At 45.3% G+C, this 17,850-nt stretch overlaps 1 protein-coding gene across 1 annotated transcript in view; it reads right to left on the bottom strand.

The window, feature by feature from the left end:
* Positions 1-17,850, bottom strand: part of PRPF38A (pre-mRNA processing factor 38A) — a 144,241-nt gene that overhangs the window by 19,768 nt on the left and 106,623 nt on the right. The window contains exons 7-8 of the mRNA XM_086952442.1: positions 15,733-15,759; positions 7,569-7,666 (exon numbers count right to left, since the gene is read on the bottom strand). Coding sequence (XP_086808568.1) covers positions 7,569-7,666; positions 15,733-15,759 — 125 coding nt within the window. The remainder of the gene's footprint in view (positions 1-7,568; positions 7,667-15,732; positions 15,760-17,850) is intronic.

The raw sequence follows: 17,850 nt of genomic DNA, 5'->3' as shown, positions 1-17,850 counted from the left end.
GTCATGCGCCATTTACTTGTTATGGTCTTTTCTATGTTATTCACACTTCTTTAAGTGCCTATCAGCATTATCATGGCATGTCATTATTATGTATTCTTTAATCAAACTTCTGTGTTCTTGTAGAGTGTACGAGTCACAGGAGGGTATTGTGGTGCTAAAAGAAGGAGCTGTATTGGGCCAGTCTGAGCCGTGCCTATGTGAAGAGCAAGGTCTACAGTTTCCTGAAAAAAAATCAAGAACTGAAGACGAGTCTCTGATGTGCAGGAGCTGGTCGTTCCAGGCTTTCAGAGGAGGTAGTGAAGGTAAGACTGATGAGTCTGACCCTGCGTACGTGATGTGTGAGTAAGGGTGGTAGTTTGAGTTGGGCTGCTAAGTTTTGTACGGTCTGGACTCTTCTGATCAGTTGTGCATTAATTCTGACAGTGTGTGTTGCAGTAGTCCAGATTGCTGGTTATGAGAGCCTGGGTGACTGTTCTGCGTATGCTGACAGGAAGACACTTGAAGATCTTCTTCAGCATCTTTAGTTTGTGCATACAGGAGAAGAAGGCCACATTCACTTGGGCAGTCATGAAGAGCTAGTTGTCGACTCTTACTCCAAGGTTCTTTGCTTGGGTGGTCAGATGATGTATGAGTCAGAGTACTGAAGTCCATCAGGTGGGATTCCATAGCGAGGTGTCTGTGCCAAAGATTACTACTTCCATTTTGTCTGTGTGGAGCTTGAGACAGTTTGTTGTCATCCATCTGGCAACTTCAGTCAAGCAGAGAAGTAGGTCCGGGTACTCAGAGTTTTGTCGGAGAGAATGAGCTATGTGACGTCTGAGTAGGAAATGATGTTCACTCCATGGGTATGAATAATGCTGGTCAATTGGGTTATATAGGTGTTTAACAGAGTGGGGCTGAGAGATGATTCTTGTGGAACTCCGCTGATGAAGTTATCGGAAGGCCGAGGTGAAGGGAGTCAGGCTGAATGATTGGATGCGGTCTGTTAGGAAGGGACAGGTACAGTAGTGCGAGGGCCCTTAAATGCAAATTTTGTGGAGGCGCTGGAGGAAGATGGGGTGGGCGACTGTGTCAAAGGTGGTGGATAGGTCCAGTGGTGTCTCGTCTGTCCATGATCAGTCAGATGTTGTCCAAGGCAACATGAGTGCGGTCTCAGTGCTTTGGAGGGGGGAGGGGGTGGGCAAAATCAATGTTTGAAACATCTTTCGGCAACATTTGAAAGGAGAATGTTGGTTTGATGGTGTTTGGTTGTGTGTGGTTAGCAGTGTGGAGTGTAAAGTTGTAAACTAGTTTGGGCACTTTTTTTTTAAAGTAAAATGAGTGCAATCTAAGAAGAGCTCTGGGTTTTTCAGATGTACAGGATGGTGTGTCAATTGCCTTTTTGGCTTTGCCTCATCTGCACGGCAGGTGGGTGGAGGGGGGCGGGAAGAAATATGGCAGGGCAAAGAGCTCTTAGAGAAATGTTTTTATACATGCATCCCAACCCGGCTTGGTCTTTTATGATGCAAACCAATGCGTTATGTTTATGCGATTTTGTTTGTATGGTTCTAGAGCATGTTGAGTGTGAGACAAAGTTCATTCAGCAGTGTTTTCCCAACAATATGGCTTTCATGAGATGTTAAGGTGGTTCTGGCTTTTGTGTGCTTTTTAAGTATGACCAATTGTAGATGAGATTCTAACAAATGCATATAGTGTTATTGTTGGATGCTTAGTTAACTTTGAAGACCGTGCCTAGGTAGGACCCTTATAAACCCCAGTAGTCACCACAAGAAGCAGGTAGAGTTCTGGGTGTCTGTCTGTGTCTGCCAGCATGAAAACATTGCAGCAGAGAAAGTGGTACCCTCCCTGGTAATGGGGATGAGTCCCTAGCTAAGGACTGCACCTGGGAAGAGCACATGATGGGGTTTGTTACGTTCGGTGCTGGAGGGGTGGGGTAGGTGTGGCGACAGTAGGGTAGGTAAATGTAAATTGGTATTTGTAAAGCGCTGACTGCCACTCTGCAAGGAGTATCCTGGCGCTGGTGACATGTAAGAGGGGTTCATAGCAGTTAAGGTGGTGGGAGAGACATTTGAAGGGGTGAGGTTTTTACAAGAGTTGGAAGCCTAAGGTGTTCTTGAAGGTTTACTTGTTAACAGTAACATGTGAAATCTGGTGCATTAGTCAAATTTCTTAAAATACCCCATATCCATATTTGGAAAGCAGTGGAAAGGTCAGGCATCGAGGAGCTGTGTGACTGGGATAGTGCAATAGATCGATACGATAAGGCTAAAGAAGCCAGCACTACAGCCCTACTGAGACTGTGGCAAGAGGACCCAATTCCTGGCAGAAAGCAAGAAACTAGAACCAGGTCCAGCTTCCTTTGATCTAAGACATGGTGCCCAGGCACCATGTCCACAGCTCTCCTTGCAACATCCCCTAACTTGCACAGATGAGAAAGACCCCAATCAACATAATGTGAGCAGATAGGGATAACTCAAAAGGAGCAAACAGGACACAGGTTCACTTTGACAGAGCAAGAATCAAGGTGGCATTAAAGCAGGGAATGGTGCAGTGGAGCAGTGAATGATAAGGCAAGCAGGTACGCTAGGAAAAGACGCTACCCAGAGGGAAGTAATGATAAACTGTAATACTAATAATGTTAAACTGCGTGTTTGGTGTGTGGTTGACATTTGGTCTCTGATTCTCGTGTTGCCTTATGTTCCTTTAAATGAAGCTGCAGAAAATTCACAAGTTTATACTACTGAATCTTAAGTGTGTTTTGCAAAGCTAATGATAAAGAAGGAGATCCTGACTATAAAAGAGGAAGTATAAGTAAACTAAAAGCCTGCAAGTGGTCCTGTAAAAGGAGCAGTAGATCTAGCAGCCATCTTAGTGACTAAATCATCTTGCCCCATCATTTTTAGGTCTAGATTATTCTATCCCAAAGGGATTGATAGGCGAGAATTATAGTAAGCACTTCAAAAACTCTACCAACTTGCGGATCACGCACAGTTCATGTGAGCTATGCGCGTGCACGCCATCGGAAGCCACGTCACACCACCATTTATCTGTGCCTCGCATCAGACTTCAAAGCTGCCGCTCCCCCCCATCAGACTTCAAAGGCTGCTGCTCCCCCGCATCAGACTTAAAAGGAATGCGCTCCCGCTCCGCTCCCCCCCCTGCCGCAGCAATGCCGAGAGCTTGTTGTTTTTTGTTCACCCCCATTGATCACCATGATTACTTGTGGCATACAAATTTCTCCCATTATAGTTATTGGCTCAGGGAAATTTCATCTGAAAGAGCTCTGCATACAAGTGTTCGAGTTTCCTTTCCCTTAATCAGTGCAGCGCCTCTTCACGACCGCCCCGCTTCATCTTTCAGACCAGACCACTTAATTTTTTTTTATCGTATTTCCTGATTAGTGCCCACATAGATACATGCGTCAATGCGCTAGTCCTTCCATCTTAAACTTTTTAAATGGAGGTTTTCCTTGCATTACAACCGAAATAAACACAGAGACAACAGAGGAATTTCTATTTGTGAGAACTGAATCTGCTCTGATGCTCCACGACGTGCTGCCACTCTGCACCACACATTAACTGTGGCCACTGCACGGTGTCGGCAACAAAAGGCAGAACCACTCCTCCTATAAACGTAGCACGTCTCTGCTGCTCTTTTAACCATGGCCTGGGCTTTAATCAACATGCAAGCATTCCCATAATGTACAAAGTCACCTTTATTTATTTACAGCCCCCTCCCCCTCCGCAGTAACAGACTTACATCCGGCGTGAGGCTATGTTTTGGGTTTTGTTTTAGTCTAGCTTCCCGGCATTTGTTAGCCCGCATTATTCTGCACGCCTCACACTGCTGCACGTCGCACACTGCTGCACGCCTCACACTGCTGCACACTACTGCATTACTCACACTGCTGCACACTGCTGCATTACTCACACTGCTGCACACTGCTGCATTACTCACACTGCTGCACACTGCTGCATTACTCACACTGCTGCATGCTGCACACCACACACTGCTGCATACTGCTGCACGCCACACACTGCTGCATACTGCTGCACGCCACACACTGCTGCATACTGCGGCACGCCACACACTGCTGCATACTGCGGCACGCCACACACTGCTGCATACTGCGGCACGCCACACACTGCTGCATACTGCGGCACGCCACACACTGCTGCATACTGCGGCACGCCACACACTGCTGCATGCACGCCTCGCACTGCTGCATGCACGCCTCACACTGCTGCATGCACGCCTCACACTGCTGCATGCACGCCTCACACTGCTGCATGCACGCCTCACACTGCTGCATGCACGCCTCACACTGCTGCATGCACGCCTCACACTGCTGCATGCACGCCTCACACTGCTGCATGCACGCCACATACTGCTGCACGCCACACACTGCTGCACGCCACACACTGCTGCACGCCTCACACTGCTGCACGCCTCACACTGCTGCACGCCTCACACTGCTGCATGCCTCACACTGCTGCACGCTGCACGCCTCACACTGCTGCACGCCTCACAACACCGCCACATCCCTCAGGGACACCGCCACATCCCTCAGGGACACCCCCAGATCACTCAGGGACACCCCCAGATCACTCAGGGACACCGCCACATCACTCAGGGACACCGCCACATCACTCAGGGACACCGCCACATCACTCAGGGACACCGCCACATCACTCAGGGACACCGCCACATCACTCAGGGACACCGCCACATCACTCAGGGACACCGCCACATCACTTAGGGACACCACCACATCACTCAGGGACACCACCACATCACTCAGGAACACCACCACATCACTCAGGAACACCACCACATCACTCACGGAACACCACCACATCACTCACGGAACACCACCACATCACTCACGGAACACCACCACATCACTCACGGAACACCACCACATCACTCACGGAACACCACCACATCACTCACGGAACACCACCACATCACTCTGGGGCATCTCTCAGGGGCACCACCACACCACTCGCGGTCACCACCACCTCACTCTGGGACACCACCACCTCACTCTGGGACACCACCACCTCACTCTGGGACACCACCACCTCACTCTGGGACACCACCACCTCACTCTGGGACACCACCACCTCACTCTGGGACACCACCACCTCACTCTGGGACACCACCACCTCACTCTGGGACACCACCACATCACTCTAATACACCACCACATCACTCAGCCCAACCACAACAGCATCTCTCGGGACCACAACAGCATCACTCAGGACCACAAGAGCATTGTCCTTGCTTGCTACCGACAAGCATTGCCATAGCCAATAGGACTCGCATTAGGAAAGTGTAAGCTATTGGCTTTGTGAATAACAATGCTATTAATTTATATATTTTCAAAGCCAACACATATTTAAAAATATGTCATTTACAATACCAATAGCTCACACTTTCCTAATGTGAGCCCTATTGAATTGCAAATACCTGTTTTTTGTTGCTCTTCCCCCACCCTCATGTCCTGTTACAATCAAATACCACCTGCAAATCCATCAGATTGCAAAAAGCAATAAAGGAAGCTGCTAAAGCAAAATAACAGAGGGGTGTGGTTCAAGGAGTTTGAATCATAGCCACTGAACATGTGGAGTGGTCTGCATATCCTGGGAATCTACATTCATCCCTTCACTCTCCCATGGTCCTCAAAATGAGCATCAACAAACTGAAAAAACTGAATTTGTCATTTACAGCACCCAGAAATCTCAGAAGGGTGCTGCAAATTAGTATAAAAAACAAGTTATTACTACTTCAGCGCATAGCAATGACTTTCTGAATAGAGTTGGGATGCAGGCATACAGTCTACACGCATGCAGTATTTAACTTTTTCCAGTGAAGCTTCAAGTGTGCTACAAACCAGCATAAAGGTGAGGGAGAATGTATCGGAGGTAAGGAGATGAGCAGTGAACGCAATGCAACTTGGTGAAATCTCAGTGCGGAAATAGGCCACTTCTGTCCACTTTATTATGAAAATAGCGAATAGTACATCATTACCACTATACAAAGGGTTTTAACAGTGTAGGAAGGAACCTCCTTTTGGCAAGAAGACAGAAGACAATTTGTGAGGCCATTTTTTTTGGGCCCTAAGGCAGTCTATGGTTTACTGGGCAGTAACCTGCATTTACCACTGGTGCCCAAGGGCCACAATACCATTGTAGTCTAATTAAATGGCAAATTCATTGCATTGGAGCACTTGACTGTCCCTAGGCAATTAAGACTGGTAGGGGTTAGACACTCCGATGCAGCAGCATACAGTAAATTACATTCATTTTGTTCAATGTCCAGTCAGCGCTCCCACTTCAAAAAGTTAGAGGTATGTGAATCGAACAATCTAGGATTGTAGAGAGGATGTACAGTGAAAGGTAGAAGCTGATAAAATCTTGGAGAAAGAAATAGGACCAAAAACATTTGTATAAAATTGTAAATTGATACTTGTATAGCGCACTACTCACCCGCAAGGGTCTCAAGGCGCTTGTACGAATACCGCTGTGGAACCCATCCTGGCTTTCCCTGTGAGGCGTCCACTCCTGGGCACCCCCAAGGTGGAGGCCAGGCATCCTTAGCGTTGTGGGGGCCATTGTGGAGATTAAGCAAGCTATTGCCCAGAGTTGCAGAGTGGGACTCCATGATTGGAATAGGCACCGAGGCGAGAATTGTCAGGTCCGTGGAATTTTGAGCCCAAGACCCACCGAGGCGGGGAATTGAACCCTGGTCCCGGGCTAGACCTCTGCATCAGGGTCTGCCGCTCTAATCATTGAGCCACACTTCTCCAGTATAGCTCAGGAAGCCATAAGCTACATTTTGCATAATATTGGCATGTAGTCAATGTTACAATAAGGAGGTGCAGACAGGTCAAACTGGGGATCCATGGAGCTCTTTTGGTCTGGTTGTTTCAGGGACCTTTGATGTACGAAACTTGGGTTTGATCACAGGTTAAAAATGCTTCAATACTAATCCAACTTTCAGAATAAGGCTTGCTAATCCGAAAAATGAAATCGCTCTTCAACATGGCCATTTAGCCCATTTTTAGGTCTAGTATTATATAGCCTTAATTTTAGGGGCTTTCAGCCAGCCCTCTTCCTCCATTGGTCAATTTTTGTCTCACTCAGCTGGACGAAATTACTCAACAAGCGTAAGCCATTGGCTAACTTCACTGTTAATGATGGCATTCCTCTCTTTCACAAGGGGCACCTCCACACAAATAGTTGCCTTTACTGCCAAGGACTCCTATGGCAATGTGTGCTTTGTGAAATAAAAAAAGATACATGTTCTTGCAGAGTGTTTTTTAGTTTATATTGGCAAGTGCCTGATACTGTTCCCACAATTACATTTTATGATACCCATGGCAAAAAACAAGCATTAACAAAACAAAAAGGCAGGCAGCCAGTGGTAGATATATTAGATCTGCCAACCCTGCGTGTTGCAATGAAAGCAGAAAACAAAAATAGCTAATCAAAATAAACAAAAAAAGTCTGTTTGCTTATCATTTGCCCCCGCCTCTCCCCGGAGACTGACGAGTTACAACATACCTGGAGATTTAGATCTGGACCGATGACGTCGATCTCTGGACCTGCTCCGATGACGCCGTGGGCTTTTACTACGATGACGTTCTCGACGCGGTGATGGGCTAGTAGAAACATGAAATGTAGCCATATAAATACATTAAATTACAAACTTGTATGTATATACACATTAAGAAGAGCTGTGCATTATGACAGAGTTATAGGAACTGTTTTTTCACCACAGTAACATTGTTGACAAACAAAATCAACATTATTGTGGAATAGACACATTTCATATAAGGCTTGCAGAACACTTATTCCTTTATAAGATTTTCACTTCAACAGACTGGCATGTTCACATTATGCACCTGAGAAACACCTATTACTACAAAAATTTTCTGGTGAACAGCCATTTTGAATAACATTTTTCAGTTCAACGTAACTATATTTCCAAATCTTTTCAACATTATGCATGTAACGATACAATTTGTAAAAGTTTAAAGCAAAAGTCAACAGAGATCAAGAATGGAAAAAACAACCTCTCAAGTTTTTCTAGATTCTTAAACCTCAATATCCCCACCCTAATCTCCTGACTGCAATCACAGTCAAGTACTAATACGAGCCGGAAGAGCACTACCAGTGTATATGTTAACCATCAATACATTAAGAGATGTGAGCCATTGGACTACAGGGTGGAAGCCACCATGCCTATGGTGATACGGCCAGCCAGAGAATATGATTTCTCGTGGGTAAGGCAGCCCTCAGTATATTTCACACAGATGTCTAAAATGGTTGTCCAGATGGTAATAAAGAAGCACTCATAATGATTGCAGAAGTCTATCCTTTAACAATCGATTATACGATGTAATCTTTGCTACCCGGTGGAGATTTTCAGCTGCTCCTCTTTCCTGCGTAATGTTGTAATGGTTTTCTATTGTGTAAGAGTATTATCTGTGACAAATATTTGGTCTTATGACAACTGATAGTCTTAAGTTTTATTCAACACAGCTAGGAAAAAGAAAACCCCAGAGAATGTCCCTCATAGATTGTTTCCTTTGCACTAGGTTTCCTCCAAGGGTCATGTACAACACATTTACAACACATAGAAACTTCTTTTTGAATTCTATAGGTACAAAGTCTTGCTCATACTTGATCTTGTATTGAGTTTATCTAGTGTTTGTCAGTTTACAAATGCTTTCTGGAGCTCACAAAGTATCAATATATATATAATAACAGAACTCCCTGGAGTCTGGATGAAACGATCTCCAACAGTCCAGTAAAGACCAGTGTTGCAGCCAGTGGGAAAGGTGAGCTGCAGATGTCACCACCAGAGAAGCTGGGAGTGTCAGATGCCAGCTATCTTGGTGCAGATCAAGCACGCAATTGAAATCCTCACCCAATATCTCCGGGATGTGAGCCCATTTAGTAAGAATTGCGTATAATGTCGCTAGAAAGGTTGGCTGTGCAGTGTTGGGGCCATATAAGCTTCCCAACAGGACTGTCCTACCATCGAATTGGCCTTACACAAGTACATAGCGACCCTCGGGATCAATCTCAGACCCCATGAAGCAGAAGAGGAACCCCGTCCAATCCAGTAAGTGCACCTAGTGTGAAGCCTGTGTACGGGGTGCTGAAGAATTACCCCGTCATAATTTTTGTAATCTAATACACTACACCCTCTCCCGACCTCCCCAGTTACATTTCTCCTGCAGAAGAGCTATCTGTGGGACCCTCCGTCTGACATATTGCTGAACTGTATGCCACTTCCACACAGTGCTCATACCAGGGACATTCCATGAAACTATGCCCACCTTAGTCATCTCATCAATGTAGTATTGTAGTATGTGAATTACTGGGAGAACTGCAAACTGCAGGCCATAGTCGTGGTAGGAAGCATAAGATCAGTGTTGCATGGAAAGGAACAGAATAGCGCACCGCATGATTCAACTAACTGCAATAAGAGAACCCGCAGCTCCTCACCTCGGGCAAACCCTGAACACGTGGTCACCCAAACAAACATTGGGTCCCATAGTAGGGATGCTCCTAATTGTGCAAGCATAAACACAGTAATCGCCCAGGAGTTAGGCGAGGGGGCAGCCAGTGTGGCTGTAGTACCTTTGCTTTGAGTCAGGCTGTAGGGGATAAACAGTACTGGTAGACGGGAGACACACTGCTTCACAATCTATATCAGAAAGAATCAAGATCAGGACCCTGGTAGGTCCTCCAGTTGTATGCTTGCAAGTCGCAGGTTTCTGCGACATCACATCACCTCCTCCGCTGTCTGCTGTGCCACATCCAGTAATACAGCAGAGTCCACACTGCTAGTAGAGCGTGAAGATTCCAGATCAGATGTACCGCTCTCCGAGAAATCAACTGACGGCGATCAGCCACAGATTAGCGCATCTGTCAGAGCCTGAGCCTTGGCTGCTCTGGGGTAGGGCCCCCGTGAAGCTCTGCTCCGCCGGGTCCCTTGATTTCCGCTATGTGAGGAATGAGTCAATTGTGGCACGCTTTACATGAGCACCAGTCGCGTCACAGATGGACACATTAATTTTGTGAGGCACAGGGAGATTAAGTGATTTGCCCAGAATCACAGGATGTTGAGCGTCGCTTTTTAGTTTTAAAAAGTGTGAATTAAAAGCTTCAGCTCACGTTGGTGTTGTTGGATATTTTAGGCCTCAAAAATGCGAGGGAAATAGTGCACGGCAGGACTAATGCACCACAGAGCATGCTGCAGGGAGGAGCATGGAACTGACAATAAGGAGAACGAGGCATCCAATATCTCTAATTTATCACGAAATCAGACAGCTCTTTCATTCAGTCTTTGGCCAGATCACTGAAAGTGCTCAAATGCACTTGTATAAAACCAAATTGTTTTTACATCTAATAATCATTGCTAGTGACAGTGTTTTCAATATTGTAACATATCAGCAGCTCACATGTATTACTGCAAGTAATCTCTGACACTACTATGACTTGTATTACAATGGCAAAGTTTTCTGATGACTGTATTGTGTTTACTTAATTTGGCGGATATAAACATATAGCTAAACCCAGAGGCGCAACTAGAGCCAAATTTCGGGGGCAAGGGGGGGGGGGCTAAGAAACAATGTCGGGGGGGGGGGGGGGGGGGGTGGGGCTGATCCTTTAATCAGTAGGCAGAGTGGAGCTGCAGGAGCTCTTAGAAGGGGTTAAACAACTGCAAAGCCAAATTAACATTCAAATGGTCTTTTAAAGACCTGTGAAACGTTGGGGTGCGTCTCTGTGTGTGCCCGGGATCTGTCTCATCCTGGGCTGCCACACACGACCTCGGGGGGGGGGGGGGGGGATGGGGGTGGTACTGAAGCCCGTTGAGTTCAATGGGTGTTGCGCGCCTGGCTAAACCTATAACAACTGTGTGTACGGTCTATTTAAATAAATGTGGAAAAATACTAGCTGCAATGCCTTTTTTTGCTTGCGACAAAAATAAATGCGGATATATACAGATAAAATGACATAAAAATAAATATGGATAAATACAGACGGAAATGTTAAAAAAATAAATACCATAAAACTGGGAGCCCTATTCATTATACAGGCTACTACTAGAGGGGCCTCCACTAGAGGCCGCCGTGCTGGGACCCAGTGGGCATGCTGCTCTATTAAGAAGTGAGCGGATGGCCGGCCGGCTCCACCTTCTGTGAGATCCAGGTCTAGAAGAACTGCACAGGGTCAGAACCCTCAGTTAGCTCCGTGATGCCCACAACGCAGAGGTTGCTGGGACAGGAGCCCAACTAGGAATCCTCCACCTGGACCTCCAATTCCTGCACTTTTGTTGCAATGGAGCTCACCTGGCCCACCCGATTCTTCATTGTTAGACGCAGTTCTGTGATCTTCTGCTCAGTATGGGCGACGGGGCGGGGTCCTGAATGTTTATGCTGGTCTTCACGTACTAGCCCCAGTTCAATCGCTACCGCATCTACCCTAGTACACATATCTTCAAAGGTATACGCTATACCAGCAAGTATCTCATCCAGTTCAAGGCCCGTGGTCGGCTCAGACGAGTGTTGGGCAGGGATAACCACACAGCCATCTCGACATTGTGTCGGTCCTGCGGAGGTCCTACCCCTTGTTGACAATTCCACCAGCAAGCAGCCTGGTCCAGTACGGACGATTTGGGGAGCGCAGTAGAGACGCCTACTAACCAGTGCAGACCAGCCAGTCGCCCTCACACCAAGTGAAGGGGCAGCACAAGCAGTCCCACCAGGTAGGAATGCCCAAATGATGGCAGAAGACACCCCTAATCTCAAACCAGACAGCCTCAGCAGGCACGACAGGAGATGCACACAAGTCTGCGCCAGGACATCTTCACACATGGAGCAGGGCATTTGAGGCCTGTTCTTTCCGTTACAGGAGCTGCCACGCCCATTTCCTGTGCCAGGGGGACATGAGGAGTCCCACAACTACCTTCTTTGCACTGCTCTCGGGTAGGCTATCAGCTAGAAAGGGCAGATGGGAGCATCCACCCCAAAAGCTCCCTGGACTCTCTTGGTCAGGAAGCAAGTCAAGCCCGCCTTCCAGATACGGGTCACTCCAACTCCACCAATGTGACTGCTCCATGCACGGGCTCGTTTAAGGCCACCCCGTGGTTATGTGTCTATAAAGCATCCCCACATCAGATTATAATGGGCCTAGTCCCCCATATATGCCCCCCAGGTACTAGAATGGCTCCCAATCACTACTCCTCCAGTAATGTTCAAGGGGAGGAGGACACCACCACCACTACCACTTCCCCTGGAGAACCAGGCCGTAGGGTTGCAAAGGCAGTCAAAGGCAGGGATATCACGGCATGACCACGTTCCAGGCTCCAGTAGTCACTCAGGAAGATCACAACATGGGCGACCAATCTGGCCATCTGAAGCCCATCCAACATGCCTGCACAGGGCTTACCAGCGTGCCTCCTCACACAATCAGGCCACAGTCTCAATCAAGCTCCAAATGCAGAGGAGACGGTAGGGGGAAGCAACAGGGGGGGGGGGGGGGCTGGTAGCCTCCTGCAATCCAGGCCTGTGTCCGCACGGGACCCTTGCCTGTTCCGAGCCCAACCCCCAGCTACAGTACAGGAGGCAGCCACAGGATAGAGTAAGCACAGGTTGGGAGGTCACTGTTTGGACCACTGACCTCCACCTCAACTCACCGCACCATTCAAGTCTTCCTTCTTGCCAGAAGGCCGCCCAGGCTCCCGTACTCCAGTCCAGGCTCCTGCTGCGGTGTTCTGTTGCGGCAGTCACGCGGGTGTAGATATGCACTAGACACCTCCTCCACCAGTCTCCTAGGGGCTGGAGTCACACCCGCACGGCCACCAATATCCAAGCTACCCCGCTGGGCGTGTAGCAGTGTGGGGACACTCCGCTTCAGCAACCGGCCACGTTGTGGGCTCTGCAGGCCCTTAGAGGCCCTCAGTCAGTTGCCGAAATACAGGGCACGGGATCCGTTGATGGACCGACCGTTCAATCTGCGCTGCCACCTCTCCCCGTCCCCGAACCACTACAAATAGAGCCCCGACGGTGCAAATGGTGGTGGCGGATTTACTGGATTGTGAGTTTCCAGCAGAGCAGTTCTAAAGCCCATCTGCCATCTTGCAGCGACTGGCTATGCCCTTGTCAAAACTGAACACTATGCATTTATATTGTGACCGTTATATAGGACACAAGAGATGTTTAACAACAGAATGCACAGTGATTTGCATTGCAAGTATTAAGAAAGGCATCCTGCCTGGCCATTCATTGTTAGCACTGCATAAATTGTATAATTTGCCATTAGTGTTGGACTTAAATTACTTTTTTGGTAGTCCACAGTATCAGTGTGTTAAATATATCTTGCAGTTTGAAAAAGGCAATGGTACAAGAGAACTTGCTCAACACCGTTCCACAGGTTATTCCCATCAAGGCAGCAAATATGTTGACTTTTGCTAGTGAAATATGGGGGATTATAGAAAAAAATATATTTTTAGGAAAGTAACTTCTCGGCATGTTGGAGGGACTGGCACAAGACTAGATGCTATGTTAGGAGACAGAATTATGATCATAAACAGGGCCATTAGAATTATGCAATTCTGCAGGCGTGACATTTTCCCCACAATTATAGATGTGTTGCATTTGTCGCATAATCCATCATTTGCTGCACAAGCTGCAGGTTTTAACAAAGAAAATGAGCAGCTCAAACAGATCGAAAGTTAATAAATCACAGTGACATATGCTGCTGCACCATAGATGCCCCTTTGCAACGGTTGACTTGATATTTCAGTTTGGGATTATTGTAGTTGGATGTTAAACTGGTACTAATGAGGTGAAACCTTAGCCCAGACAGTGTTAAAATGTAAAAAAAAAAAAAAAGGGACAACATTATGAAGTAATATTATCATAAAATGTGCTGCATGATGTTGCATCATTTGGCTTTTTATGTTGCATAATTTAGTGTACAGTACCATCTATTTCGATCGCCTCATGCCACATAATTCCAGTGATCCTGGTTATAGGTGCGAAACACTCAGTTGAAGCAAGGTATGATTTATACAAATAAAACAAATTATTTTGTGGATGGACTCAAGAATTTAATGGTAGTGGGAGGTCTATGATAGATTATCTGTGTATGTAAAAACATCACTGTCGCAATAAGAGTCGTTTTTAACAGCGAGTCAGCTTTGTATTTTGAGTTGGTTCATGTGGATTCCTCCAGGAAGTCAGAACTTTACTAAAAGCTACTGGAGAGTCAAGTAAAAAGAGATGAAAACAAAAGAAAATATTGAAAACTACCCAACGCAGTCCTGTATAGCCATTTTGAGAATGTATTTTATTTTGGCTCGTACTTTGTATGCTTTGTATGCTTTTGTAACCTGCACACTTATCACTTTTTCTCCAGGAATGTACCGATTGCTACCTCATGTATTTTGGTTGCTCGCTATTGTCACTTTTGATCCATGTAACTTAATGTTTGCTTTTGTAATTTGCCCATTGTTATTGTTGCTCACATCAGCCCATTTTTATATAATGCAGAAGCAGTCTGACACCTTCGGGTGTAGTCCGCGCTATGTAAAAACGCATGAAAACATTACTTCAAATTTAGTATCCGGCGTATAAGACGACCCCTGACTTTCCAGAACATTTTAAGGGGTTAAAAAGTCGTCTTATACGCCGGAAAATACGGTATCTTTTTTTGCTGAGTCCTCCCTTCAGCCAAGCAAAAATAATTCAGTAGGTTATCAATGGGTAATGAAGAAATGTATTTGTTTTGTAAATCGTTGACTTGTGACAGAAAGCCATTTCATAGTGTAGATGACTTTGGAGAAGCAGGTCTTGCAATGACCAACTCTCAAGTACGTTACTCAAGATCGTTGTAAGAAAGCCTGGAGATCTACAGATGTAGAGTCATCTCTGCAAAGGCTGACCTTCATGTATCCCACATGGTCCCTTTTCAAGGGGGGGACAAGCCCCAGTGGTTTTTAAATTTCACTAATCTGTTATTGCTCTGAGATGGACTAATGTTTTAAGTGGTGCTTGTAAAATGACAACGAAAGAGCAACAGCTTATGAGTGGCAGTAAACCTAATTCCCATTCACAACTTTTGGCACTTCACTTCATCACAAGTTACCCTTCTCAGTCGATGCAACTGGCGATATATGCAATATATGTTTGATAGTAATGGAATGCATGCATGCCCATCATCCCAGTTTATCATCCTTCTTAAGAACTCAAAAGTTATTTTCCTTAATTAGGAAACAGCCAGATTTTCAAAAACATTTAGGCAGCTAATGAGAAACTCCATAACAAGACTCTGCCAGCGTGAGGTGAAAAGGCATTTGTGATTTTATGGTGTTGACCGTCAGTATGGAAAAGCATTTCAAGTAACATTCCAAAGTATCACGACTTGGCTGATCAAACTGGAATATCCCCTTCAGGTGAGAGAACACTTAAAAAAAAATATCACTTGGCGCAACGCTGGTATATCTATGGGGCAACATTGTTTGTTTATATGGTAGTGGGTCTACAAGAGTTTTAAAAGACCACCAAAAATCATTAGTACAAATGATTAGCACTAAACAAATGCCACATTTCGCTTCAGCTTGATGGATGTCTTTGGATATACCTTGATCATTTCATTTATTTCTTAGTAGCTAGCTCACCAACTTGATTAAAAGAAAAGTGTAACCTACCTTCTTCTTTTCGGGGATCTGCTTCGCCTGTGAAAGAAAATACACAGATCAGATTATGGATTTCAAACACTCAGACTCTAAAGTTCACTGCAATGTATTTATTATAGGGAGAAAAGCCTACTAAACAGTTCCTAAAACAAAAAAACAATGATTTACATAAAAGGCAAAGGTAAAATATTGAGAAAATCAAGGCTGACCTTGGGAAGTCTTGCATGCTACAGGGAAGCACACAGAGCGGAGCAGTTTACAGTTTGAGAGTCTTAATAAAGTAACAGAAAACCATGTACAGATCTTTGTAGACTTAAGTTGAAGTGTTTAATGCAGGTCTACCTTGAACACAAGGAGAACCATTTCCATATCAACGTATTGGGAAGGAGTGAAAACGTCTAAAAACACCAAATAAAGCTCTTCCAACGGGCCCTGCATTTCTTTCTGAAAGAGTGGCGCTTTGCTGTGTTCTTGGCAGTCTTCTGGTTTTTGTTGAAACTGGAGTTGGTAGCATTGGTTACCAAGCACGGTGGCTGGAAATGACACAGGGAGGTGATGAACAGTGAGTAAGTAGACCATTCTCAAGGTAAGACCCAGAGATTCTACTTTTAAATTTCTTCTGTAACTCATATTTTTTTATTGATAAAATAGGAAAGTCACTATGCAGTTCTAAAAAAACTGCAAGAAGAAGATTTTTCTAAATGACCATTTGCTAAAATTGATGCCGCTATGTAAAGTAGTAAATAACTAAGTTTAGTGTTAAACTGGTGCCACCCACATGCTACAGCAATAGAGTGGTGGGACAAGGATTGTTAAGAATCAGACCCTGGAATGCTTTCTCAGAAGAGATGATTGAGAACCAGTTTGTAACTGACCAGGCTGCTCAGCTTCCCGCTGGCTGGTTGTGGGCTGACATCCTTTGGCAAGAGCTTGTTTTTTTCCAGATTCTTATACAACCTCCCCTTGCTGCCACTCACAATCCCTAACACTACTAATCAAGTATCAGTTTGAGGGCCAATGGCCTCATATTCTAGTACAGGCACTTCTGCACAAAGGACAGAAATTTTGACATGGCACACCAATGACATTCTCTGCCTGAAATCTTGCTGGAAATGTACACAGAATCACAAACAACAAGAGAATATCTCTAACTATAATTCATACAAAGCTCTATAGGACTAGTGGTCAGGCAAAGTAGCCCCCAACACCCTTCAGTGCTCCATGCAGAAGTACAGACTGTTTCCTAAATAGGTAGTGTGATTCACCTCTTGATCGAGGGAGTGATCTATACTCATTTTAACTTGCACTTATTTGGTTTGATGTATCTTCACACTTCACACTAACTACAGGAACCCAATGAAGACAAACGGCTACCTACCATGTGTGGGTGCCTGAGGGTTCTTTTTTTCCTCTTGATAATCACACTACCTATTTAGGACACAGTCTATACTTCTGCATGGAGCACTGAAGGGTGTTGGGGGCTACTTTGCCTGACCACTAGTCCTATAGAGCTTTGTATGAATTATAGTTAGAGATATTCTCTTGTTGTTTGTGATTCTATATTCCCAGGGGCGTGAGAGTATTTACGTTGGCCCTTTCTCTCTTGTTGTTTGTACATGGAAATTTACATAGACAAAATGATATTCTTTTGATGTCTACTGAGGTTTCGCTATAAGAACATCCATTATGGACTCATTTTCAAATAAACTCTGCTGAGATATCACTCTTTGCATTAACCATGAAGAGGGTCATTCAGTATGGAAATAAATGAGGGGATTCCACTTGAACCAACATATATGTTTTGCAATGAATACGGACTACTTTTTGCTGGCTCATATTCGCATGCCAGAAAACTATTCTCAACAAGGCATTTCCTCTATAACTGTTGATATTTACGTCTGTGGAATGTTTCTGGCCACAAATCTGGCAAAAGAAACACTTTCTTGTGCTTATGCTTAGTTTCTTTAATCACGGCCACCCCCCTTCTATGCATCATCATTCAATGCAGGACCTTGTAACTTCTCTACTATATTTCCAGGACTTCTTTGAATATCATCTTGAGATTTGAGAAAAGGCATATTTTTCAACACACCTACAATAACCATTAAACAGTTTTAAAATAAAAACCCT

This window comes from Lissotriton vulgaris, chromosome 1_1 (assembly GCF_964263255.1).
Source record: "Lissotriton vulgaris chromosome 1_1, aLisVul1.2, whole genome shotgun sequence".
Lineage (NCBI taxonomy): Eukaryota > Metazoa > Chordata > Amphibia > Caudata > Salamandridae > Lissotriton > Lissotriton vulgaris.
This window is presented reverse-complemented; position numbering and strand designations above follow the sequence as displayed.